Source organism: Ovis aries, chromosome 24 (assembly GCF_016772045.2).
Source record: "Ovis aries strain OAR_USU_Benz2616 breed Rambouillet chromosome 24, ARS-UI_Ramb_v3.0, whole genome shotgun sequence".
Lineage (NCBI taxonomy): Eukaryota > Metazoa > Chordata > Mammalia > Artiodactyla > Bovidae > Ovis > Ovis aries.
Window position 1 is genome coordinate 42,245,693 of NC_056077.1, and position 24,370 is coordinate 42,270,062.

The 24,370-nt window shown below is 60.8% G+C and overlaps 1 protein-coding gene across 2 annotated transcripts; it reads right to left on the reverse strand.

The window, feature by feature from the left end:
* Positions 1–29: 29 nt before the first annotated feature.
* Positions 30–24,314, reverse strand: DNAAF5 (dynein axonemal assembly factor 5). Of its 2 annotated transcripts, XM_027961242.2 has the most exons (13): positions 23,677–24,314; positions 22,663–22,847; positions 18,934–19,058; positions 18,420–18,538; positions 15,083–15,315; positions 14,369–14,581; positions 12,863–13,006; positions 11,468–11,636; positions 10,373–10,520; positions 7,654–7,804; positions 6,700–6,856; positions 5,082–5,273; positions 30–1,074 (listed from the first exon to the last, which is right to left on the reverse strand). In XM_027961242.2, exons 1-13 carry the CDS (start codon positions 24,293–24,295, stop codon positions 944–946), a joined length of 2,586 nt encoding a protein of 861 aa, XP_027817043.1. In that variant the 5' UTR covers positions 24,296–24,314; the 3' UTR covers positions 30–943. The 2 variants fall into 2 exon arrangements, with proteins under 2 accessions (XP_027817043.1, XP_042095979.1); XM_042240045.2 differs by lacking the exons at positions 30–1,074; positions 6,700–6,856 and having other exon boundaries at positions 5,157–5,273.
* Between the last annotated feature and the right edge of the window lie 56 nt (positions 24,315–24,370).

Genomic DNA, 24,370 nt, shown 5'->3' on the forward strand with positions numbered 1-24,370 from the left:
CAAAACACACAGACAGGCGTACAGAATAATTATAATAAATGTTTTAAGTTATATTTTCAAATACCAAAGCATAAATGTTAGTATTTGATTTTTGGAAAAAATAGAGCATTTTCTTGTGTCAACATAAATATTTGGCTTATGGAAGTAATGCTTAGAATGAAATCTTTTAGGCACTTGGGGATAGAAAGTGCAGGAAGATATAACAGTTTCACTGTACTGCTATGTACAAGAGCAACCAGACTCATATCTGATTAAATGTCCTGTTCTCAACACTGTCAGCATTGCTGGTCTAAGAGAAAACACTGACCAAATACAGCCCACATGGCATTTTAAAAGGGGAAGACTTGGCTGATGATAGTTCTTAACATTTCAAGTTCTTTTCAGTGTCTTCCCTGAGATATAAAGTTTCAGTAGACAGAACCCAAAGAAGAAACATTTCATCTTCTTTTTTTAAAAACAATATTTCTTTTTAATCACTTTGACTTTTTTCTTTATAAACACTCAAGAACTTTCTTGGTGGGCATTTAAGCAAGAAAGAACCAATAGCCCACGAACCTCGCAGCACACACAGCCTAAAAAACACACAGCGCGTGGACTAGGCTGCCAGGGTGAGCAGCCGACACTTGATGTGAAGTCAGCCATTGACTTCTGGCAGACCTCTTAATGAACTGTATGAGTAAGACACAAAAATACAGAAGCCACTCAGTGAAGTTATTTCAAAAACCGCTGATGTGAAGACCTGTCCCGGGAGGCACTGGGCAGGGCGCTCCAGGAATACATTCTTCTGCTGTCAAGGCTTGCTTGGGAGGGTCCTCCGCTGCTGGCAGACAGGTGCCCTGTGATGAGACTCAGAGGCCCCGAGTCCCAGCCACGGGAGGCGAGGCGAGGGCTGCGCGTCTGCCCCTCCCGCTGGTGCGCTGAGGCTCTGCTCCCAGGACTCTGCTCACTGCGGCAGGGCCTGCAGGTGCTGCAGGAGCTGCTCGCAGTAGGCGGGCGAGCGGTGCTTGTGGAGGACAGCCTCCGTCTCTTTCACCAGGAGGTCGGGGAAGAGGACGCTGCCTGCTTTGAGGGCCTCTGCAAAACAGGAAAACACTTTTGTGATGCCAGAAATGAATAGTAAGCCAACCTTAGCTTCATATGAAAGTTACAACAGCCATAAAGAGCAGGCTGCAGGGAAAGGGAAGTGATTGGGGGTAAGGAGGGCGTTGCGTAATGACTATGTCAGTTCTCAAGAAGACGTAACGATCTTTATGTATGAGCCCCGTGTCCGAGTGTCGCGCTATGCAAGGCAAAACTGGCAGCTGTGAGGAGAAGACGAATCCACCACTGTGCAGGAGACGCCCACATGCCCCTTCAGAAAGGGGAGGATCCAGCAGGCAGCTGGGTAAAGCGGAATCCAAGAGCGCCAGTGGTCAGCTGAGTGTCCGCAGACCGTCTCACCCAACACCAGCAGAACAGACACCCTCTCAGCTCCCGTGGAACATGCACGGAACAGACCATGGCCGTAAGGCACGCCGTCAGCAGGAGCCCTACAGTCTCTGCTCTCGGACCTCAGTGGAATCAAACTGAAGTCAGTAACAGAGAGACGACTGACGGACTCCAAACAGCTGGAGATTGTGCAGCACACCTCTAAATACCACAACGGCCAAAGACGACGCCTCCAGAGAAAACATTTTCAACTAAAAGAAAACACGACTTGTTTGCAAATGATGCAGCGAACAGGGGGCTACTCTCCAGAATGTGGATCTAAGCAACGCATGCAACCCAACTGCCAGACAGTAAAACAGCCCAACCAAATGCAGGCAGAAGTTCTGAATAGACACTTCTCACCAACAAGCACATGGAAAAATGCTGACCATCGCTGATTAGCAGAGAAATAGAAATCAGAACTGCAACGAGGCACCACGGCATACTGGCCCAATGGCCGTCAGTAAGAAGAAGTCTGCCAACAACAGATGCTGGAGAGAGCTGGAGAAGAGGGAGCCCTCCCGTGTGTGTGTGTTGGAGAGGGCTGGAGAAAAGGGAGCCCTCCCGTGTGTGTGTGTGTGCGTGTGTCCATGGGATTCTCGTGTGTGTGTGTGTGTGTGCTGGAGAAAAGGGAGCCCTCCCATACTGCTGTGTGTGTGTGTGCGTGCTCAGCCATGTCCTCTCTGCGACTGCATGGACTGCAGCCCGCCACAGCCCGCCAGGCTTCTCTGTCCATGGGATTCTCCAGGCAAAGAGTATTAGATCCTCCAGGGGATCTTCCTGATCCAGGGGCTAAGCCCACATCTCCTGCATTGCAGGCGGATTCTTTACCGCTGGCGCTACCTGGGAAGCCCGCTGTACTGTTGGTGGGAATGTGAACCGGTCCAACCATCATGGAGACCAGTGTGGAGATTCCTTAGAAACCCAAGAGCGTGCCACTCCTGGGTGTGCGTCCGGAAAAAACGAACTTGAAAAGGCACACACAGCCCAGTGTTCACAGCAGCACCATGTGCAGCAGCCGCGACCTGGAGACAGCCTGACGCCCACGGACAGGCAAGCGGAGCAGTGCTCCCCAAGGCGCGTCACAGGGGGATGCAGATTAAAACAAGGGGCAACCGTATACCCGTCAGAAGGGCCGGAGTCGGTGCGCCCCCTGCTGGCAGGCTGTGGGACAACGGGGACTCTCACCTTGCAGCTGGCGCTGCTAAATGGTGCAGCCACTTGGGTGATTTCTTAGAAAACACACACACTCTCGGGCTTCCCTGGTGGCTCAGCTGGTAAAGCATTTGCCTGCCATGGGGGAGACTGCCCCCTCCAGCGTCCTGGCCTGGAAAAGTCCATGGTGTCACCGAGTCGGACACAACTGAGTGACTTCTGTGTTTCCCTTTCGCACCACACTCGTACCACGCGAGCCGGCGATCACAACCTCCATCTGTACCCAAGGGAGCCGACAACGCACATTTGCAAACAGCCTGCACACAGATGCTTAGAGAAGCTTAATGCATTTTCGTCACAATTTGGAAGTGATGAAGATGCCTCTGTAAAGTGATCAGTGAAGGTGTGCCGGGAGCCAGCGTGAGGAGCTCCGCCCGTGGCCAAGGTCACGAGGAAGGAGGCTTCAGCACACGCAAAGGCGGGATCGAGCCTCAGGAGACCCCCTGTTCCTGAGCATCTGCCCCCAAAACCAGAGTGCCTACTTTACTGTTTTATGCTCTCACCTGTACCTCTGACTTTACGGGGGGCTGACCCCTCCACTACCTCTCTCGGAGAAGGAGTTAACTTGCAGCTCCAGGTAATAAAAATTCCTGGGCGTGACAAGGGTGTTTCAACTTACAAACTCCTCTGAAGGTTCTCTAGCCTGCCTGAGCAGGTCTGTCCGGCCACATGTGATTGTTCACAGCCTCCCAACCGTGAGAGGCACGAGATGCTTTAAACTTTCTAAATACAGACTCTTTTGAGAAGTTACAAAATTATTAGTATAGTATAGTGGGTCGATTAAAAATTATATTGGTGAAGGGTTTTTCATTTGTTGAGCCAACATTTGCTGCTAAATCTTCATATTTCCTGCCCTTATAATGAATATAACTAGCATATGGGAGAAATAAGTATTAACCTTTAAGATTAATCATGTTAAACCTTAGGCTAAGTAAATTCCTTTTCTTGATTGTAACCCACTACACCCTCACCCTATAGGAATGCAACTTTATTTGGAGGGTGGCTCCTGGTTTAAGAAAAAATCACCCCTGGAAAAAATAAGTTTTCTGGTTGACTGACCGTTATCAGAAAGGGCCATAAGATGTCAGCAGGCCTCATGGCCAGAAGATGATGTAAAACCCCTAAGACCTTTGTATAATTTTATATGAAGCACCTGATTTTGACAAGGGTCAGGTCTGCTGACCCTGCGTGACTCTGTATTCATCCCTGTGTATAACAAAAAGGTATATAAACAAACCTGAAAATAAAGAAATCGGGTCACTTTCTGGAAAGACTGATTCCCCTGTGTCGTTTCTTTCTTGTTCTCCGTTTTCTGGCTGAATTCCCATCTGGAGCGTCGGTACTCACTCACCAAGCCTGCTAATTTTGCCTGGGCTTCTAAGATTGGACCGGGGAGGCCAGAGTGCCTCCTCTCCTTCGGGAGAACGGAAAGATGCCTGTGGCCTACGTACGTGGTGCAAGCTTCTTGTCTTGAAGTTTTATTGGTATTCCACGTAAACCAAGTTATTCAGCCTCTTTTTCTCCACTAATCTTCCTACTACGCTATTCTTCTCTAATCTCTCTTTATATCTGTAATTAAATAAGTTTTTTCCTAGGACGCCGATTCCGTCTCCCCTTCGAACTACCCTGGATCCACCGGGGCTGGACCCCGGCAGAGGTATAAATAGACTGGTTCACTCAGACAAGGCCTTAGCCCTAAAAAATGAGCCCTCACAGCTGGAAAAGGAACCTCAAGTGCCTGTCGCCAAGCCTAAGAAGGCAACGTGGAAGGCTTCACACCCCACGGTCTCAAGAACACGACGTCTGCAAAAGGCAAACCAGAGGGCGAGTGGCCGCGCAAGTCCAGGAGGGGCAGGGAGACAGACGGGCGGGGGAGGCGCTGAGTGCTTTCAGGGACTGCGTGTGACGCTGCCACGCGGGATGCTCGCCCAGACCAGTGCACGCACGGCGCCCAGTGACCCCGACGGAACGGAGCACCCGGGGCGACCGCCGTGTCCCTGCAGGCTCGCTGCCCGGGACACACGCAAGGCGCCCAGTGACCCCGACGGAACGGAGCACCCGGGGCGACCGCCGTGTCCCTGCAGGCTCGCTGACTGGGACACACCCACGGTCAGGTGGGGCCGTCGGCCACGGCTGAGCGTGTGCCTATGAGGCGGTCTCTGCACTCCTGCTCAGGGTGTGACGTCTGCAGGAATGGGGAGGGTGACGTCGGTCAGGAACCGCCGTGAGCACATGTGTGGGCTCCTGGTACAAAGTGAGACCACCCGTCCGTTCGCAGATGCTGCCGCTGTGAGCAGTTTCCAAGTCGCCCCGAACAAGTTCCCTCTTGTTACCTCGAGAGCTGTAGCGCTGGCCAGTGGCCCCTGTGTGGCCAGCCAGGGTGGGGACGAGGCTCTTACCCAGAACCGCATCCTGGACGGCGCACTCCGGGTCGTCGAGGTGCACGAGGAGCTCGCGGTACAGGTGCCGGACGCTGCTCTGGTAGCAGCACTTCGAGGCCTCGCTCTGGACACGCTGCAGCCAGGTCACCAGGGCGGAGGTGGCTGCCAGCCTCACGTCATCGGAAACATCGTCCAGGCGCTTTAGGAGTTCTGGGAGTGAGAGCAGAGACAAGAGCGTGAGCAGAGGTTCCGGGGCCAGCGTGCACAGCCAAGCTCCCAGCACCCATCCCAGGAAACCGACACACGGGTGATGGGGGCGGAGACAAGAGCGTGAGCAGAGGTTCCGGGGCCAGCGTGCACAGCCAAGCTCCCAGCACCCGTCCCAGGAAACTGACACACGGGTGCCGGGAAAGGGGTGTCCTGGGACCCTCGGCTGCTCTGGCCCAGGGTGGACTCCGTGGTCACTGAGTGGAGGCATGACTGGCCGGCCTGGGAGTCTGTGCCCTCTGACCCGTAGGGTGGCCTTGGGGTTCCCCCAGCTCCGAGATGCTCAGGCTCAGAGTCACTCACAGGGGTCATGCCCCTGCCGCCCCATTCTCCCCGCTGCGCAGATGGCACAGGGAGGGCGTGTGCTGACCCTGCCCTCTGCCCACAGCGGCTCTGAGGATGGAGGGGAGGCCTGGTGACAGGATGGCCCCCAGCCACGTTGGCTGTTTCTATTGAGTCTCCGGGACCAGACGTCCCGGGGGAACAGTCTTTCCCGAGGGGCAGGAACGCTTCCCGTGAACGGGAGAAACTTATCGACGGGTGCTTCTCCCTCAGAGCGCACGCGAGATGCCGGCCCCATGACTGGCGTCTTCTGGAGGCTCCGCTCCACCCCCAGGTGCTCCCAGGTTTCGGTGCTCCCACTTGAACTTTTCTCAACTTGTCTTTTTCACTTTCTGTGGAAGTTCATCCTGAAACGTGCAGCAGGTTCCAAGACAGCACCAGTTCTAAGCTGTCGGCAGGGAATCAGACGTTCGCCCAGCGGTGGATTCAGGATTACCACGGCCTCGGGCACAGGGCCTGCTGACTCTTCTCTCTGCGGGAACGCCTGCGTTCCTCGCCTGCCTCCTGGCACCTTCAGGACAGACACGGTGACGTCTGGCACCCTTTCCACAGAGCCTGCCCCCAGAAGCGCTCAACTTGTCCTGAAGGCTGTTGTCCTTGCAGCCTCCTGTGGGTCATGACTGCGCTCAAGCCTGCAACTGCCACCTGCCTCCGGCAAGGGCGCACCCACGGGCCCGAGGTCCTTGGCAGCAGGCCCGCGCTGCACGCGTGCCTGGGACTCGCTGGCGCTCAGGCTCAGGAGGCGTGGCGCAGCGCACGTGAAGTGGGAGCCCGCACTCCCCGGGTGCAGACGCTGCCTGCTGCAGGCGGCCCCCGGCCCCGGGGCGGCCGAGCGCCCACCCCGCAGTTCCACAGGCGCGTCCTGCCCTGCCTGCTGCGCTCCTCGCTCGGTGACGTCACACCCACCACGGCCACATGCGGACTCGGCACCAACCTGGCCAGAAGTCGAAGGCAGCGTTCCCTGCTCTTCCTCTGACAGAAGCAGCTGTCACACACACACATGACCGGGGAAAGAAGAATGTCCTACCAGGATAAATCTTGATGAATCTGTCTGGATCAATCACACCATTAGAGGTCTTCAAAAACAGGTTAATGATCCGGCACGAAATCAATCGAGTCATCTGAGAATCTTCTTCCAGGGCGGTCAGAATTTGAGGCATCAGTGTTTCCTGCATGCCCTGTATCTGCAATAACAAACCACGTGAGCTGTGCGTCCCGGCTGGACAGGGATCGCTCCGCACGCGCCGTGCGCACCGCCTGTAATGGGAGAGACTTGGACCATCACAGAGTCTGGAACGCTCTTCTGAAATTTCTATGTAAGTAGCAGACTCGAGTCTTGAATTTAAATTCAGACAATTTGGACACTGGTCAGCTGATCCTTAAAAAGTCTGTTATTCAGAAAGTCTCAGGCACGGATCCTACACAGCCCACTGCTTGCCAGCAGAGCTGGATATCCTGTCCAGTAAAGCTTGGGGGTGTTTCTGTAAACGCTGCTGCAAATCGCCGTGGCCACGCTGGCTGCAGCACGCGGGCCTCCAGCTGCGCCATGCGCCTCTTAGCTGCGGCGCGTTCACCACCAGGGACTGGACCCGGGCCCCTGCACTGGGGCAGCGGAGTCTTAGCCACTGGGCCCCCAGAGAAGGCCCGAGGGGACATCTTAACTTGAGTGACAGCCGCTCAGGCAGCACCGTGCCCCCTGCTCCCACTGTGTCCTCAGTCCCCTCTGATGAGACGTGAACACAAGCAACACTCCAGTTAGGCTCCTGTGAGGAAGTCTCTTCCCGTAAATGTAACGCTCACCTGAGAAAACCACCAGGTGACCCAGGGAAGCCCAGACTCTGCCCCCAGACCTCTGCTCGCCCGCCAGCCCCACGGTCCTGCCCTCAGTCTGCCTGCGACCTCCTCAGGACAGGAGACTCAGGCGAGCGCGCTTCCAGGGCACATCCCCTCCCCTCTTGGGCCGGGGACGCACGAGCCCTACCTGCCTGTCCGACAGGACGCCGCTGCTGACGAGCGCCCAGAGGCAGGACACGGCCGCCGTGCGGATGGCTGCGGCCGTCCTCCCGGCGTGCCACTGCAGGTTGGGGACGAAGATGTCCTGGACCAGGGTGTCCAGGTAGCCGCGGAGCTGCCTGGAATGGAAGAAGGAGAGAGCGGGTGCGGGGCATTCGGACTCCCTGAAGGCAGCGCTTCTGCCTGGGAAATGGACGGCGCTGAGGGAAAAGGCCAGAGGAAGCAGCAGAAACGAAACCCTGGGCGCTGAGCAAGTGTTTCTCAGGGACACGGTTTCTGAGGGGCGTGGGGCTCCCCCACGGCTGCCCGGGGGCACCTGCTGCCTCTCCGGGGCCGGGCCCTGGGCTGCTGCATACTCCAGCCTCCCTCCCGCTTGGCGGCCCAGGGGCTGCCCTGTCCACCACCCTCCTGGAGTATCGCTGGGACGGCGAGTGACTCCAGGGGCAGCACCCTCACACACACGGGCCTCGCGGCCCCCAAGACGATGTGAAGTTGCTGTGGCCACAGCCACCACCTCAACAGGAGGGCACCTTGGGCTGTGCCCACGGTGCCACGTGCCAGGACACCGGGAGACGTGCACATTCCCGCCAACACGGCTGGGGCTCGTCCTCTCAACACGCCGTCAGGACAGAGCAAAGCGGAACCAGGATCGCAGCCTGAGCCCCACGGACTGGCCGGGCCACCCTGCACCGTGGAGCCACAGCTGAGGCCCCATCCAAAGCCCAGGGCACGGCCTCGGCTCTTCTTACAGCTCCTCTGCCCCACAGGCCTCTGCTGGTGGCGCAAAGCCTATTCTGCTGGACATGTGACCCATCGACTGTGTCCCGAGGAAGTGGATAGGCTGCACTGAAGAGGCTCCAGGAGCGGGTCGGTGTGACCGGCGCCAGGGCGCCAGGACCTCCAGCGGGGGGCGCTGCAGAGCGGGGCCTGGGAACCTGGCGCAGCGGGGCTCACAGGCCTCCCAGGCTCCAACCTGCTCCAATTCTTGCGGCAAAGAGCCGCTGTTTCCTGAAAAGCACCAGGGGGCTCTGGAGAGGTCAGTCTCGCATCCTAGCTGAGGTGGCCCACACGTGGCAACACGGGCCTGGGGGCTGAGCGCCGGCCACGAGGGACAGGCAGCGGCCACCTGAGCTGCTTCTGACTCCAGTGAGGTGCTGGGAGCAGAAAGCGCAGCAGACTCCCGGAGGGTGAGCCCCACTGCACGCGGAGCACGCATACGCGTCCCAAGCTGGGTCCCGAGACAAGGAAGCCCAGCCGGCGGGCCCACAGGCTCCCCCAGAGCCGCCAGCACCCAGTCTCGCCCTACGGGAGAGGGGTTCTGTAACATCTGCGTGAGGGGACGGATCTGCGCCAGGGGACCGCTCTGCACCAGGGACCGCTCCACGGGAATGGACGGATCCGCGCGAGGGACCGCTCTGCGCCAGGGGACGGATCCGCGTGAGGAGACCACTCCGCGCCAGGGACCGCTCCACGGAAATGGACGGATCTGCGCCAGGGGACCGCTCCACGGAAATGGACAGCATGAGGGGACTGCTCTGCCCGAGGGGACCGTGTGAGGGGACCGCTCCTTCGACGTCTGGGCACCCAGAGTGGGGAGCAGCCCTCTATCACCCGGGATTCCTGCTCCAACCCGGGGGCACCCCGCCCCGCCCTCCGGCGGGGGGGTCCTTACAGGGCGGGGTGGGCACAGGGGTCCCTTGCTGTCTTAGGCGCCATGATTTTACAATCCTCAAGTTCAAAACCAAACAGGTGTTGTTTCCCAAAGTCTTTCCTGCCTGTACAAACAGCTACTACTTTCACTAAATACTTGAAACTGAGCGCCTCTCTCTCCACAAGAAGCCTCTGAGCAGTTTCTTGAGGGAGCTCAGCCCAGCACGGAGGCCTCTTTCCTGGGGCATCTCTGTCCGTGGGGAGCAGGGGCCCGAGGGGCAGCAGCTGGGCTGTGGGCCCTCCACCCGGGACGGCACCAGGGCCGACTTGCACCGTCTATGGGCTCTCCTAACCCAGAAGCCTCTGCAGACAAGTAGGAAACAACGCTTCCTGCAGCGCGATGGGCTGGCTAGAGGCCCCACAGCAGGTCAGAGCGACCTCCAGAAAGGCGAGGTCTGAACGATGACGTGTTATTTCCCTGGGAAAGTCCGGGACAGGCCGACGGCTGAGATCTGCTCTCTCAGATCCCAAACAGCTCTCAGCATCTTGCCGCCTGCTGCCCGTCCCGCCAAGGGCACTGCTCCGACCCGCGTCCTGCCCCGTGCTCCCCTCCTCTCCGGAGCCCCGAGTTGGAGGCCTGGCTGTTCACCGTCTCTAGCCCCTCGGCAGAACACGCGTTCCCTAAGCTCTGAACTCCGTGGACATTCAGTCAACTCTGTGAGGCTTGAAAGGCACCAGAAGCCGTGCAGAGCTGGGCACAGTCCTGTATAAACCATCAGGAGCCAACGTTCCCTGAAACTGCTTCATTCCGTGGGATTTTAATGGCCACACGAGCACAGCTTTGACTCAGTGTCTCTGTGCTCCGCGCTGTTTCCCTGGGGCGGCGTGTCGGGCTGGCACGAGGGAGCCGCAGGACAGCAGGGCCTCGAGCTCGGGGTCACCGCAGTCCCCACGAGACCTCAGTGTCGGGGCAGGTGGGGACGACCCAGCCCTAACTCAGTGTGCGGGGGTGGGGGTGGGGGGCAGAGCCGACCTACCCCTGTGAGTCCACCGTCTCCGGGGCTCCCAGCAGCACGCCCGTCAGGGTGGAGAAGAGCTTCAGGCGCATGGCTGGGTCCCTGGCCGGCTGAAGGCAGCTCCTGAGGATGGGGACCAGCTGGGGCAGGGCTTCTCCGAGGGCGGGGCCTGGAAGACAGCAGCGGCAGGAGGCTGAGAGGGTGGAGCCCTGCAGCCACCCTGGCAGTGAGGGGCGGTGTGCGGGGCACAGCGCGCACGGCGCTCTCGGCACAGGACGCCACGGCCTGCTCCGCCCCCTCTGCCATGGCTCTAACTGTTCGCCATGTGAACTTTTTCTTCTTACATCTCACCAAATTCATAAAAACACTGAAGTCAGTCTTTTAAAGACCAGTCGAAATCAACTACGCAGAGTATAAAGCTGCTGGATGTGTGCCGTGAACCCGGCAGCCAACGACTCCCCACGCCTGTCACCAGACAGAGCGGCAGCGCCCTGGCCTTGAGCCTGGCAGGATCCCAAACGCAGCGACGCTGCTCAGGGCCTGGGCCCGCCCGTGACGGGGTGACAGGGTCTCCGGGTCTGGATGTGAGTCACACAAGCTGCCTTTCCCACCAGGCCCTGTGCCGACCTGGGGCGTGTGTCAGAAGGGGCGAAGGCCAGCCTCAGGCCCTCTGGTCCACGCCCCGTCTGCTGACTCCGTACTCAGTCAGGACTTCAATCTGTCCAGAGGCGTCGCCTCAGAGCCCAGGGTCAGAGTGGAACAAGCGTGGCCAGAGGAAGCCTGCCACCCCCTCCCGCCTTCCAGCCTCCACCCGAGCCCCTAACCCGCAGGACAGCCACACACGGCACCACGCCGAGTCCCGCGTTCAAGGCTTAACATCAAAACGTGTGCCTGGGCAGACTTTCAAGACCACGTTACATCAATTCGTCACTGTAACATTCTCAGCACTTTTAAAATGAGGTTTTAAAACGGCCAGTCTGTGACCGTGAGTGGATGAAGAGCCAGGCCCCAGCGCATGGCCGACTGGGCGGCGCGTCTGGCCGTCCGCGCTGCGCTGCCAGGGCTGCCAGGCACCGGTGCTCGGAACCCAGCCCGGGGCACCCATCTGGGGCTCACCTGAGTGGGTGAGCACCACGTCCAACTGCAGGAGCTCCACGGAGTGGCCGGTCCAGGCCTGGTGCGAGGCGGCCAGCCACTCCAGGAGGGGGCTCACACGCGCTTGGAGGAGGTCCTGGCTGCTGTCCACGCCCTCCACTGCAGCCAGCTCGGCCAGCGCCTCCTGAACCTGGGGGAGCAAGTCGCCAGCTGGGACAGTCAACCTGAACGTGGGACTCACACACCCCACTGGAGACCCCTGTCCTCACTGCCTGAGGGAGGGAGAGCCACTCGGGCGCACGCCCTGTGACCCAGGGTTCCCAGTCCACGGCCCGCCCATCTGGACGACAAGTGAACGGAGAGGCGTGCGCTGACAGCAGGTCCAGCGTCCCCCCGCCCTCGTTCCGCACCACCCAGGGCGGGGCGGCCCCTGCCGGGCAGAGGGCCGGGGCAGCGGGGCCCTGTCTGCAGAGAAGGGGACCGGGCAGCTTCAGGGACTGAGCTGACAGGCTTAAACTGTGGTCAGTGAAGGTGGGTCCAAGGCCCCCTCTCTGAGCTGAGCTGACCAGACCAGCAGCAACGGTGTGTCTGCTGCTTTGGGGGCAAAGCGGTGAGGGCAGACTGGACAGTGGAGCCGGGGCTGCCTTGCAGGCCCACACCCCGCCACCCCCGCCTCGGGCTTGAGCAACAGGACGCGCCCGGCACTCTGCACGCTGCCTGGGGCCCAAGTCTGGCCTGCAGGCCCTCCATGAGGACCAACTCAACTTTTCTAACATAAATTTTATGGCCCTATGGTGACAAACCACCAGCTCAGACACGGGCTGAAGGGGACTTTCAAGAGACAAAACAAAGTTTAGAAAGGCACTAGGGAAAGGGAGTGCGGTGTGTGTGTGCGTCCTGGACACGGTGTGGGCAGAGAGGAGAAAGAACCAGGGGGAGAAGCCGAGTTCTCAGCTCAGGGAGAAGCGGCCAGACACCTGTCTCTGCTTGGCCCCTACAGTGGCGGGGAGCTAGACGGCAGGAGGTTCCAAGTCCGACACAGGGCCAGGGGGGCGGAAGTGACTGGAAAGCGGGGCTGTAACTAAATAGGGAAATGCGACAACATCTCCCCGCCTGCATCTGTCAACCTCACTTAGACGCAGATTTGTTAACGACAGGGAGGCCTCCTTTCTTCCGTTTCTCCAAGATTAAGTGGCGTCTTGACTCTGAGACACTGAAGTCAACTTCAGTGGGAAGGAGTCGCGAATCCTGGGGCCCCCCGAGGCCGCCTTGAGGAAGACACACCGAACTGTCTGGATTCTTTGCCTTTGGTCACCAGCTCGGTGGGCCAGCTCACGACGTGGCGTCTGAGAGCAGAGACTACGGATGACAGTCACAGTCCAGGGGCTGCGCCAAAGCAGGAGGCTCCCCGCTCACCTTGTCGCCGAGGCCCGTGGGCCCCCACAGCGCCAGGACAGTCACCAGCACCTCCAGGAGCGGCTCGCCAGCCCCGCGGCAGTCCTCCCGGCCCACGGACACCACGGCCTGCACGCACTGCAGCAGGCGCCCGCCATACAGGTGCTGCAGAGAGAGCGGCACGGTGAGCCACCCCGCGCCTGCCCGGCAGCCCAGATGCGGCCCCGCCAGCCAGGCCCTGCAGCCACAGCGGGCTAGGCCCGGGCTTCCGCCCATCAGCATTGAGAGGGCAATCCTCTTCACAGCAGGGAAACTGAACCCCCGCTGAGCCCGAGGATCATGGGTTCCATGTGCAGTTCAGCGACACACACTGGAAGGGCCGGGGACCCTGGGTCTGCTTCAAACGCTCCAGGCCTCCCCGGCCCAGTCAAGCTGCAGAGGGGTGCGGCCGGGAAGGCGCGGCAGGCACGAGGGGTGCACGCTGCTCCCCTCCGCTCTGTGCACTTCTGAACTCCTGTAATGCTCAGTGAACAAAGACAGATAAAATTCTATGCCTCAAAAGACGCTTCCAGACCGCTGGGGAGACAGGGTCGCACCTCGGGAGGGCCGAGCCCATCGCTCAGCTCCCAGGCTCCAGCCTCATCCGTCATGCAACAGGGCCGGGAGTGGGCGTGGGATGGCCCCCACAGGAAGACCCCAACGCCCTTCCCACGTGTCTGCTTCACTGTTTCACAGAGGACAGAAGGTCAGGACGGGGGTCATGCATGCAGGTCACGAGTATGTCCCCAGTGCGGTGGCTGCCCCGCTCTGTCCACCCCGTGGGCACGGCCGCCCCTGCTGAGTGTTACCTGGTGTGGGGCCAGCTTCCCGCGGGGCTGCAGATGCCCAGTGAGGCAAGCCCTTGCTGCTCCAGAGACAGACAGAGGGGCCACATTCCAATGCAAAGAGTCAAGGTTTAAGACCATCACAACCAAACAGAAACAAGGTCGTTATTTTTCCATCAATAGCAAATAATTATAAATTATTCCGAATGACTAAGTCTAACTACCCAGATTGTTTCAGCTTCAGATGTAACGGACTTGTTGCTCAATTTAAGACAATAAATTTGTGACCACCAAGCACAGCACCCAGTGACGGGCGCCAGATCAGGCTGCCTGCCGAAGCCCCGCGAGAAGCCGAGTGCCGCGGTAAAGACAAGCTTGCCCTGGAGACATGCTGTCCGAGAGGTGTGTGGACCGACAGGGTGGGCAGATGCCACTGGCCACAAATACTGGGCACTCGGAATGTGGCCAGTGTGACTGAGGACTGCCTGTGCCCCAGGTGGATGGAGCAGAACGGGCCAGGAGCGCACGGGTCCATCGGTGGCTGCACCCCAGCCACGTGGTTGGTCGGTTGGCTATCCCCGAGGGGCCTGAGGGACGCGTGACCGTCACTGCCTACGCGTGGATGGCCCCAGCAGGGGATGGCAGCACCATGGAGACGGGCTGACTCTACGACCACCCCCCCCCCGCCACCCCACGTGCTCACGTTTTCAGATGCTTGGCAGATGTGAGCCTGCGCCAGCTCCACAGCAATGACCTTCACATGTGGCCGCAGAGCCTCCCTCGGGCAGCCTCGGATGAGGGAGGCGAGGACCAGGAGGCCGGAGGGCGAGGGCGACTTCCTCAGCGCTGGCAAGATCAGCTTCAGAAACACCTCCGGGCTGACAAAGGTGCCGACCAGCTCTGCAGACCTCGTGCACTGGGTGGGGAGGGGTGGGGATGACTGGGGCACCGAGGCTGCGGCCGCTCTCCCTGCTACCCCACCAACACTGCTCGGCATCGGCCTCACATGCTGTCACCCCCCCCCCCCCCGAAACAGCCCTGCGGGTACGTTTCCTCCTCAAATGCTCACGAAAACAAGTGAGTCCTCCCGTGAGCTCAGAACTGCCAGGGGAAGGAAGTCTGGCTCGCGGGAGGGCTGCCTGAGCTGGACCCCGGGGGGCCGCTCTGCACATCTGCCCGCCCACGGTCCCTGCGGGCTGACCGCTGCAGGGCCTGCGGGTGGAGGCTGTGTTTTCATGCGGACGCGGGGCCCCTCGCCCGCACGTGCTTAAGGAGAGCCTTCACACGCCGCTCCTCGCAGGCCCAGGGCCACGGGACACCTGCAGCTGCCCACGGGGCGCCCCTGTGCCTGCTGAGGTCCGAGTTCACGGCCGACAGAGCTGAGAAGCAAGGGCGGGGCCCCACAGACGCCACTCACGCTGCTGACCACGGCCGCCTCCTCGTCAGCGCAGGCGTGGAGCAGGGTGCGCAGCACGGGCTCCAGGTGCTGCGTGATGTGGTCCTCAGCGTGCAGCAGCAGCACGGCCAGCAGCTGCGCCGACTTCACCCTGGTGCCCGCCACCCAGTCAGCGATGTCGTGACAGACAGCGGGGAGGATCTTGGAGAAGTTTCTGAACACGAGCTCTCGGCAGCCCAGCCCCGGGCGGCTCCCTGCAGGTCGTGAAGGTGGAGGGAGACGGTGACACTCAGAAGCACACACCCCAACGATTCGTGTGAAAGTCACTCAGCGCACATCCCTCGTTTAAGGCAGACCTACAGGTTTCTGAGGCCTTAAAGAACTCAGCCCGACTCTGAAGACAGGAGATGAGGCCAGAGTGCCACTACTTCCTTGAAAGCTTTTAGCAATGCGGAGGCGTGACGTGCATTAAACTACATGTTCAAAGTGCTAACAAAGGATACACGGCTCTCAAGACAAGACACACGCATCGCCCAGAAGCGCCCTGCGCTCCCGACAGCCCCCCACCGCCGCTCCCCCTCAGGCAGCTGGGTGGGCTTCCGGTCACTGCGGAGGAGCGGCCTCTTCTTCCTCCTGTGAGCGCAGCTGCACAGCACACGGCCCTCTCTGCCGGCCTCCCTCCGCGCGGAAAGGCATGCTGAGGCCCACCGCGTGGTGGGGCACACGAGACCTTCTCACCGCTGAGCGTGCGCCACTGCACAGACAGACCGCAGCTTGTTCGTCCCCCCGTCCACCTGCTGAGGGGTGCCTGAGCTGCCCTGGCGCACACTGCTGCCAACAGCTCTTCTCTCGGGTGGGCACCCGGCAGGGAGGCACTTAACGGTTTAAGAAACTGTTTAAGATGGCTTTTCAGAGCAGCGGTGAGTCCTCCTCCTGCTCCGGGCTCCGCCCCCCGCCACGCCCGGGATGCCACCTGCGGGGCAAGCTCAGGACTCAGGCAGTGTCTCCTTGCTGCTCTAAAGCGCATTCTGCTCAGGACCCATGCGTGCCCGGGGCATTTTCTCAGGTGCTTTCTCAGGCAAGTGTCTTTTCAATCTCTTTTTTACCCACTAAAGCTGCTGCTGAGCTTGCCATTTCCTCTGTGCTCTGGAAGCGCGTCCTTCGCACGCAGTCTGCAAACATCCCCTCTGTGCCCTCAGCTGAGCTTTCTCAGCGTCTTCCACAGAGCAGGCGTTTTCGTCTTGATGAGAACCGGTCCACCAGCCATTCTTTTGTGGAATGTGTGGGTCCTACTCTCCAGCCCACAGGCCACTGGGGCTCAGCCTCGTGTGTCAGGAGGACGGGATCCAGGCCCAGGGGCACCGGCTTTCTCCCCTGAGCCGTCTCTGCAGCTCGTCCGAATCCAGAGGCCACCCATGTGTCTGTCTTTGGACTCCGCCCTGCCCACAGCCCGTCTGTCTGATGCTGACCCCTCTGTGCCTCCTCACTCTGGCTTTATGTCTCTATGTCTTTATGTCTTGAAGCCAGACGTGCTTGTCTTTCAACCTGGGTCTTTGTCTTCAAAGTTTCAACTGCCCTAGGTCCCTTGCGTTTCCTTATGAATTTCAGGATAAGTTTCTCAATTTCTATAAAAAAGCCTTCAAGGATTTTGATTACAAGATTTTCATCTTAAAGATTCAAAACAACTCTAGAAATAGAAATGAGACGGTGACAAGTCAGAGTTTAAAAGGTGTTTTAGTAGAAAGCACAGCTTGAGCCGCGAGGCCCACTGTGAGCGCTTGCTCCTGTGACTCTGTCTCCACGGCGTACGAGAGACTTAGTTCCGGAGGCTCAGATCCTGTCAGCTGTTTAAGCGAGCTTGTTATCAGCTCAGTTCAGTTCAGTCGCTCAGTCGTATCCGACTCTTTGCAACCCCATGAATCGAAGCACGCCAGGCCTCCCTGTCCATCACCATCTCCTGGAGTTCACTCAGACTCACGTCCATCGAGTCCGTGATGCCATCCAGCCATCTCATCCTCTGTCGTCCCCTTCTCCTCCTGCCCCCAATCCCTCCTAGCATCGGAGTCTTTTCCAATGAGTCAACTCTTTGCATGAGGTGGCCAAAGTACTGGAGCTTCAGCTTGTTATAATTCTGCAAAAGACAAAATGCCAAATCGATGCCCTTTTCTTCCTGGTGACGCTGGTCCCTTGCGGTGAGTCTGGGGGATGAGGGGCCATATTAGCACGGTCTGGGGAGGGGTCCGCAGGCAGGCGGGCACGTGGCCTCACTCAGACAACGCTCTGCCCTCTGTTCTTGTACATGATATGGCGGATGTGGTAATTCAGAAGGTGGTGAGTCCTCAAACTTCAGTAAGTGAGAAAAAGTCCCTGCTAGCAACTAGTTTTTGTAGCTTTTCCAGAACACGTGTGATCTCCCCTTAGAGCAGCTGTGCGGTGCGGGAGGCGACACTGCCTGAGGCGACAGGGAGACCAGAAGAAAAGAAGACGCAGGCCTCCCAGGTGCAGGGGGGAGCCGCCCCACGGGCCTCTCAGGAGCACCACCAGGAGCATGCCGGGTGCCAACACCCGCCCCCCGGAGCTCATCACGCCCGGAGACCCTCGAGGCCCTGACTCCACCCGGCCAGGTGTGGCGGGGCCTGCCGGCCCCAGGGCTCGCTCGCTCCCACGGCACTGCCCATCCAACCTGGCGCACGTTTACCAGGCTCTGGCCCGGCCAGCACCACCCCATCACGGCGGCACCCTAAGAAAGCACCTGCAGGCGGACGGCAGTGACGAAGGCGCCCCATCAGGCTCACGGGGGCTTCAGGCCCCGACAGAGAGTGTCTCCTCAACACAGGACACCAGATGGACGCGAGGCCCCGGCGCAAGAAGCGGGGCTGGGGCCTGGCAGGCAGGGGCTTCCTCGGAAATGCAGCTCGGATCTGACTTGGGAGCTAAGGGGAAACGTGGGTGCTCACAGTCTGGCAGGGACCACAGCAAGGGGCAGGACAGGACCGCCCATGGAAGACACACGCTCACACACACGTGCGTGCGAGTGCTCACAGTCTGGCAGGGACCACAGCGAGGGGCAGGACGGGGCCCACCAATGGCAGCCTCTGTTCTGAGGAGGCATCGCCCAAAACGCTAGGGCAGCACCCCACTCGGGGCCCGTGTCTCCTCTGCAGGTGAAGCTGACAGAAGAGCTCCGTGAGCTGACAAGGCGCCCCGTTTTCAGAACTCCCCAGAGCCCTGCGCTCCTCAGCTGGCGTGTCCTCACATACCCAGGGAGGCCGGCCTGGGGCCGTGGGGGCGCTCCTTCCCATGCCGGGCTCCACCTCCAGGACACGCCCGCCTCATCAGCCCAAGCCTCCGCACTCACCTGGGGAGGGGTGGTGGGCCGGGGGAGGGCTGGCAAAGTCCAGCTTGTCCTTGAGGTCATCCTCGTTCTCCGTCTGCCACTGCAGGCCGACCTGCTCCCAGAGGCTCCTGGCCTCGCACCTGCCGCATGCAACACAGCGCAGGTCAGGGGGCGCCCGCGGGGACGGGGCACCGGGGGGCGCCCACGGGGACGGGGCACCGGGGGGCGCCCGCGGGGACGGGGCACCGGGGGGCGCCCGCGGGGACGGGGGCCCCTTCCTGAGAGAACTCACCTGCGGGTCTGCCAGCCTCAGCCCTGCCTAATTCCTGTCTGTGAGCCGGGCAAGGGGCCGAAGGTGCAAAACGGCCCAGTCAAAGCCCCGGGGCTGCTCAGCAGGCAGGAGGGGGCGGCTGCAGGGGGCTCTGGCCCAGAGGAGAAGCCGCCGCCGCGGGAAATGACAACAGAGGAGAGGCCGCGCCTGGGAGGAGCGCGGGTGGCCTGGGGCACCCGGAGCGGCTGCCACGTCGTCACTTACGCAACCTCGGGGATCTCGTCGTGGAGGCTGCTCAGCAGGAGTGGGATGAGTTTGTGGAAGAGGGAGTAGCGGTCCCGCAGGCTCAGCAGCCAGCCCCCGACCACGCGCATCACTGCCTGGCGCACCTGCGGGCGGGAGGCAGTCAGCGGCCTTCCCCAGCGTGGGCACCGCCGGGCCCAGGGCCAGCTCGCTGCTCCAGCAGCCCCGCTGCCCGCATCTTGGGTCTGCAGACAGCCAGCCAGGACGCCTAGTCTTGCTGGTTTGAGCCCTCGTCCTGCAGGCTCAGGCCGGACCCTCGCTGACCACAGCAGGCTCCGTGGCCCTGCCTCAGCCCTGTGGCATGTCCGCAGCCTTCTGTACGGAAGCTCCTGGGCAGGCTGGGCGCCAGCCGCCTGTGTCTGAGAAGGTGGCGTGCGAGCCTGCACACACCACGCCCCCTGCAGCGAGGACGCGAGCTTTACACTAACGAGGAAGCATCAGACAGAGGATGCAAAAATAAAATCCTTTTTAAAAATTGCACCAGGAAAGTTAAAATACTTGGGCATAAACCTGGCCACGGAGGTGAAAGACTCGCGTGCTGAGAACTAGAAGCATTAATAAAGGAAGCTGAGGGTGACTCAAAGCAGCGGAAAGACACCCCACCTTGCTCTTGGGTTGGAGAACGCTGTTAAAACAGCGGCACCACCCAAAGCAAGCTACAGATTTCATGTGAGGCCTATCAAATTACCCGTGACAGTTTCATAAAGCGAGAACAAATAACCCTAAAGATTATATGGAATCATAAAAGATCCAGAACTGCCAAGACAAACCTGAGGGGAAAGACCAAAGCTGAAGGCATGGCTCTCCCAGACTTCAGACAGCACTTCAAAGCTGCAGTCGCCACAAGAGCATGGTGTCGGCACAAAATCAGACGCGTGGATCGGTGGGGCAGCGAGAGGGCCCGGAAGTGACCCCCCCAGCTACAGCCAGTGCATCTTCAACACAGGAGGCGAGACTACACAGCGGGGGAGAGGGCAAGCGGAGTCGGGAAGCCGGACAGCCGCGTGGAAGCCGGTGAGGCTGGGACACACCCTCACAGCACACACACACACAGACTCAGAATGTCTTAAAGCCTCAACCTTAAGACATGACACCATGAAACTCCTAGGAGAGAGCACAGGCAAAACATTCTCTGATATAAGCCGTGCCAGTGCTTTCTTCGGTCAGTTTCCCAACATAATAGAGAGAAAATGAAGCTAAGCCACCGGGACCTAATCGAACTCATGAGCTTTTGCCCAGCAAAGGAAGCCACAAGCAAAACAGAAAGACAATCTGCAGACGGGGAGGAAATATTTACATGATGCGACTGACAAGGGAGTGATTCCCCACACGCACAAACAACCCATCCAACTTCAGAACAACAAACCAAAAAACCCAAGGAAAAGACGGGCAGAAGACCTTGACAGACATTTCTCCAAAGAGGACATACCGATGGCCAACAGGCGCATGAAAAGACATTCAGCATCAACAATTACTAAAGAAATGAGAATCAGAAGCCACAGCGAGGCGTCCCCTCACACTGGTAAGAATGGCTGTCATTAAAGCCTCCAGATGGACTTTGCTGGTCTTCCAGGGGTTACGAATCCGCCTGCCAATGCAGGGGACACAGGCTTGGCCCCTGGTCTGGGGAGAGTCCACAGGCCGCCAGACAACTGAGCCCGCAGGCGCTAGGGCCCGTGCCGCACAGCAAGAGAAGGCACGGCGGTGGGACGCCCGCTCGCCGCGACCAAGGACAGCCTCCGCTCCCACAGCTGGGGCAAACAAAGACGACCCGGTGCAGCAAAACATTTAAAAACAAAATAAAAAAGAATAAAAAAGTTTCGGAAAAGTCTACAAATAACAAATGCTGCAGAGGGTGTGGAAAGAAGGGAGCCCTCCTACGCTGTCGGCTGGAACATAAACTGCGCAGCCACTAGGGAGAGCAGTACGGAGGGTCCTTGAAAGACTAAGACTAGAGCTAACACGGGACCCAGCGACCCAGCTCCCGGCAAATGACGCAGAAAAACGCAATTCAGAACGATGCCCACACCCCCGTGTTCACGGCAGCACCCTCAACAGCCAGGACACGGAGACAATCCAGACGCCCACGGGCAGGTGAACGGATACAGATGCGGTGCCTACACAGACGGTGGAATGCTACTCAGCCGTAGAAAGCAAAATCACGCCGTTTGCGGCAACATGGATGGACCCACAGATCATCACACTAAACGAAGTAAGTCAGAGAAAGGCGAATACCGGATGACACCGCTTGTATTTGGACCCTACCTGTGAACAGACAGACTCACAGACACAGAGGGCAGACTGGGCGTTGCCAAGGGGGAGGGGAGTGGAGAGGGAAGGCCCAGGAGCTCGGCGCTGGCAGACACAAACCAGCACATATGCACGGGCAAGCAAGGCCCTCCTGCGCCGCAACGCCCTGTGAGAAACCACAGCGGGAAGGGCTCCAGAAGGCAGCACGCGTGCGTGCGAGCTGAGCCCCTTCACGCGTGCGTGCGAGCTGAGCCCCTTCACGCGCGCGTGCGAGCTGAGCCGCTTCACGCGCGCGTGCGAGCTGAGCCCCTTCACGCGCGCGTGCGAGCTGAGCCCCTTCACGCGCGCGTGCGAGCTGAGCCGCTGCACGCGCGCGTGCGAGCTGAGCCGCTGCACGCGCGCGTGCGAGCTGAGCCCCTTCACGCGCGCGTGCGAGCTGAGCCCCTTCACGCGCGCGTGCGAGCTGAGCCCCTTCACGCGCGCGTGCGAGCTGAGCCCCTTCACGCGTGCGTGCGAGCTGAGCCCCTTCACGCGTGCGTGCGAGCTGAGATCGACACTGCCTTGTGCATCAAGCGTGCACTTCAGTCATAAAGAAGAAGAGAGCAGTATGACCCAGCGTGGCTGTGGCTGGAGGCCAGCTGGGGTGCTGGGGAGCAATCTTTGGGGTCGACAGACCCAGGCCTGGAGGAGGCCAGCTCCAAGTGGGGCCCTGCGCACCCATCCCAGCCCCAGTCTCAGACATGGAGGATTTCCGTGGGAAGGGACGCGCCGGCACGGAAGCACGGACGGACAGGACCCGAGAAGGCTGGTGCTCCCTCCGCCGGGGGTGCGGGAGCCGCTGTCGCCTGCCCTGCAGGCCCCCACCAGCAACCACCGCTGCTCCTGCCCCGGGGACGGGGCCCTTCACCCACTCTCCCCTGTGGGAGAGAGCCTGCCCGGGTGGCCTTCGATCTGCCCCCACAGCCTTAGGTCCACGACTCTGAGCGGCTTCTGCCGACAGAACAGCTGCTTCTCTCACCTCCGCCCGCCTGCCTTGTCTGTCTGTCTGTCTCCGCAGGCTCCAAAGCCAAGGGAAGGAATTACCCAAACACACCGACCCTGGCTCCAATCCTCCTGGTTTGGCAACCTCTGCGGCTTTTCAATTAAATCACCTTGATGGACAGCATGTTACACTTATTTCTACAGACAGTGGAAACCCTGTTTAGAGTTTCTTCCTAAAAGCAAACAGTCCTCGTCCCCGTCCTTTAGAATTAAGCATAACAAATCCACTAAGACAATTCAGTTCTCCCCAGGAACACCCTGTGGCTGGGAAGGATGGAAGGACATTCTGGTGTCACACATAATATCTTTAACAAAGGACAGAAGTCAGTAAGTGACAAACAGCACACCGGCATGCTTCTAGGGGTGAAGAGGGGCTGCCGGGGGAGAAGCTCCCCTTACCTGGGGTACGTCGTCAAAGAGCCGCTGGGCCAAGTGCGGAAGGACGTCATCCACCGACTTCCCACTGCCGAACTGGATCGTCGCGCCCGTGGCCTCGATGACGGCCACGCGCACCCTCCAGTGCTGGTGGGAGATGGCCTGCATCAGGGGGCCGACCAGGGACTCCGACTGCATGTGGAAGTGGTCTGTGGGGCGGGGAGGCCACCAGTCACCAGGGGGGCTGGTGGGCCTCCGCTCTGGCCTGGCTCCGCTGGCAGCGTGGCACCCTCACTAGGAGAGGCTCAGGGACGGGACCAGAGACTCAAACAGCACCTCTCTCGGAGGCCTGGGGCAGGACCCCGTGCCAGCTGAACACAGCAGCTGGGGGGGGGAGAGCCTGAAGCTGCCAGTGGCTGCGACAGGTGCCCGAAAGGGACGCCGAGTGGGGAGAGACGACGCCTCCCCAGGTCCTGCCGAGCCAGACTCGCAGCACGGAGCAGGAAACCGCGCCAGCACCGCCTCAGGCAAAGCCACCCCGCTTCTGCGGGCCTCACGGAAAGCCAGGCCCGGGGGTCTTCCTGGGACCCAGGAGGACCCTCCGGCTTTGCAGTTCTGCCGCTGCTTAAGACCTGTGCGAGGTCGCGATTTCAGTGGTACTTCCAGCGAGTTCTCTCAGCGCTCAAGCCCTAACATCAAGGCAGGCTCGGGCTCACTGCTGCCCAGGGTGCGGGGGCCCGGAGGAGACGCCCGGCGCGCAGGAGCGGCGCTGAGACCGGGAGACGCGGCGCTCGCTGCGGGCAGGCGCTGCGCTCGGGGCTGGGGCCGCAGGAGGGCGCGGGCAGGGGCCCACCGGGGAGGGCGCCACCGGGGAGGGCGCCACCGGGGCGGGCGCCACCGGGGAGGGCGCCACCGGGGAGGGCGCCACCGGGGAGGGCGCCACCGGGGAGGGCGCCACCGGGGAGGGCGCCACCGGGGAGGGCGCGGGCAGGGGCCCACCGGGGCGGGCGCCACCGGGGCGGGCGCGGGGGCGGGCACCTGGCGTGGCGCGCGCCAGGCCGGCGGCGCACTCGCAGCTCTCGCGGCGCACGGCGGCGAAGGGGTCGAGCAGCGTGCAGCGCAGCGCGCGCACCGCGTCGTCCAGGTGGGGCGCGAACGCGGCGCCGCTCAGGCGCACGGCCAGGCCGAGCAGCTGCACGAGCGCCAGGCGCAGCTCCTCGCAGGCCTCGGGCGGCGGGCGGCGCGCGGGCTCGGGGCTGGCCAACCGCGCGGCGAGCGCGGGTAGCAGGCGCGGGAGGGCGTCGCGGGGCCGCGCGGCGCGCCGCAGGCCCAGCCCCAGCAGGTGCACGGCCAGCGCGCGGCAGCCCTCGGCCGGGTCAGCCAGGAGGCGCAGCAGGCGCGGCAGCAGCAGGTGCACCCACGGGCCCTGGAAGGCCGCGGCCGCGGCGTCGGGGTCGGCGTCGGGCGCCTCGGGCTGCGCCGCCTCCAGCACCCGCTGCAGCGCCTCCAGAGCGCGCCGCCGGCCCAGCTTGCTGTCGGCCTCCAGCCCGGGCAGCAGGCGGCTCAGGGAGCGGCTCAGCTCCGCCGCCTCGGCCGTCTCCCCGGCCTCTGTGGGGCCTCGGGGCGCCGCGGCCTCAGGCGTTGCCAGCGCCGCCATCTTCCCCGCGTTGCTAATCACCAGGGGAGACCGGCGCTTTTACGACGGCCGCGGTGCGGATTACGGCACGTTTTC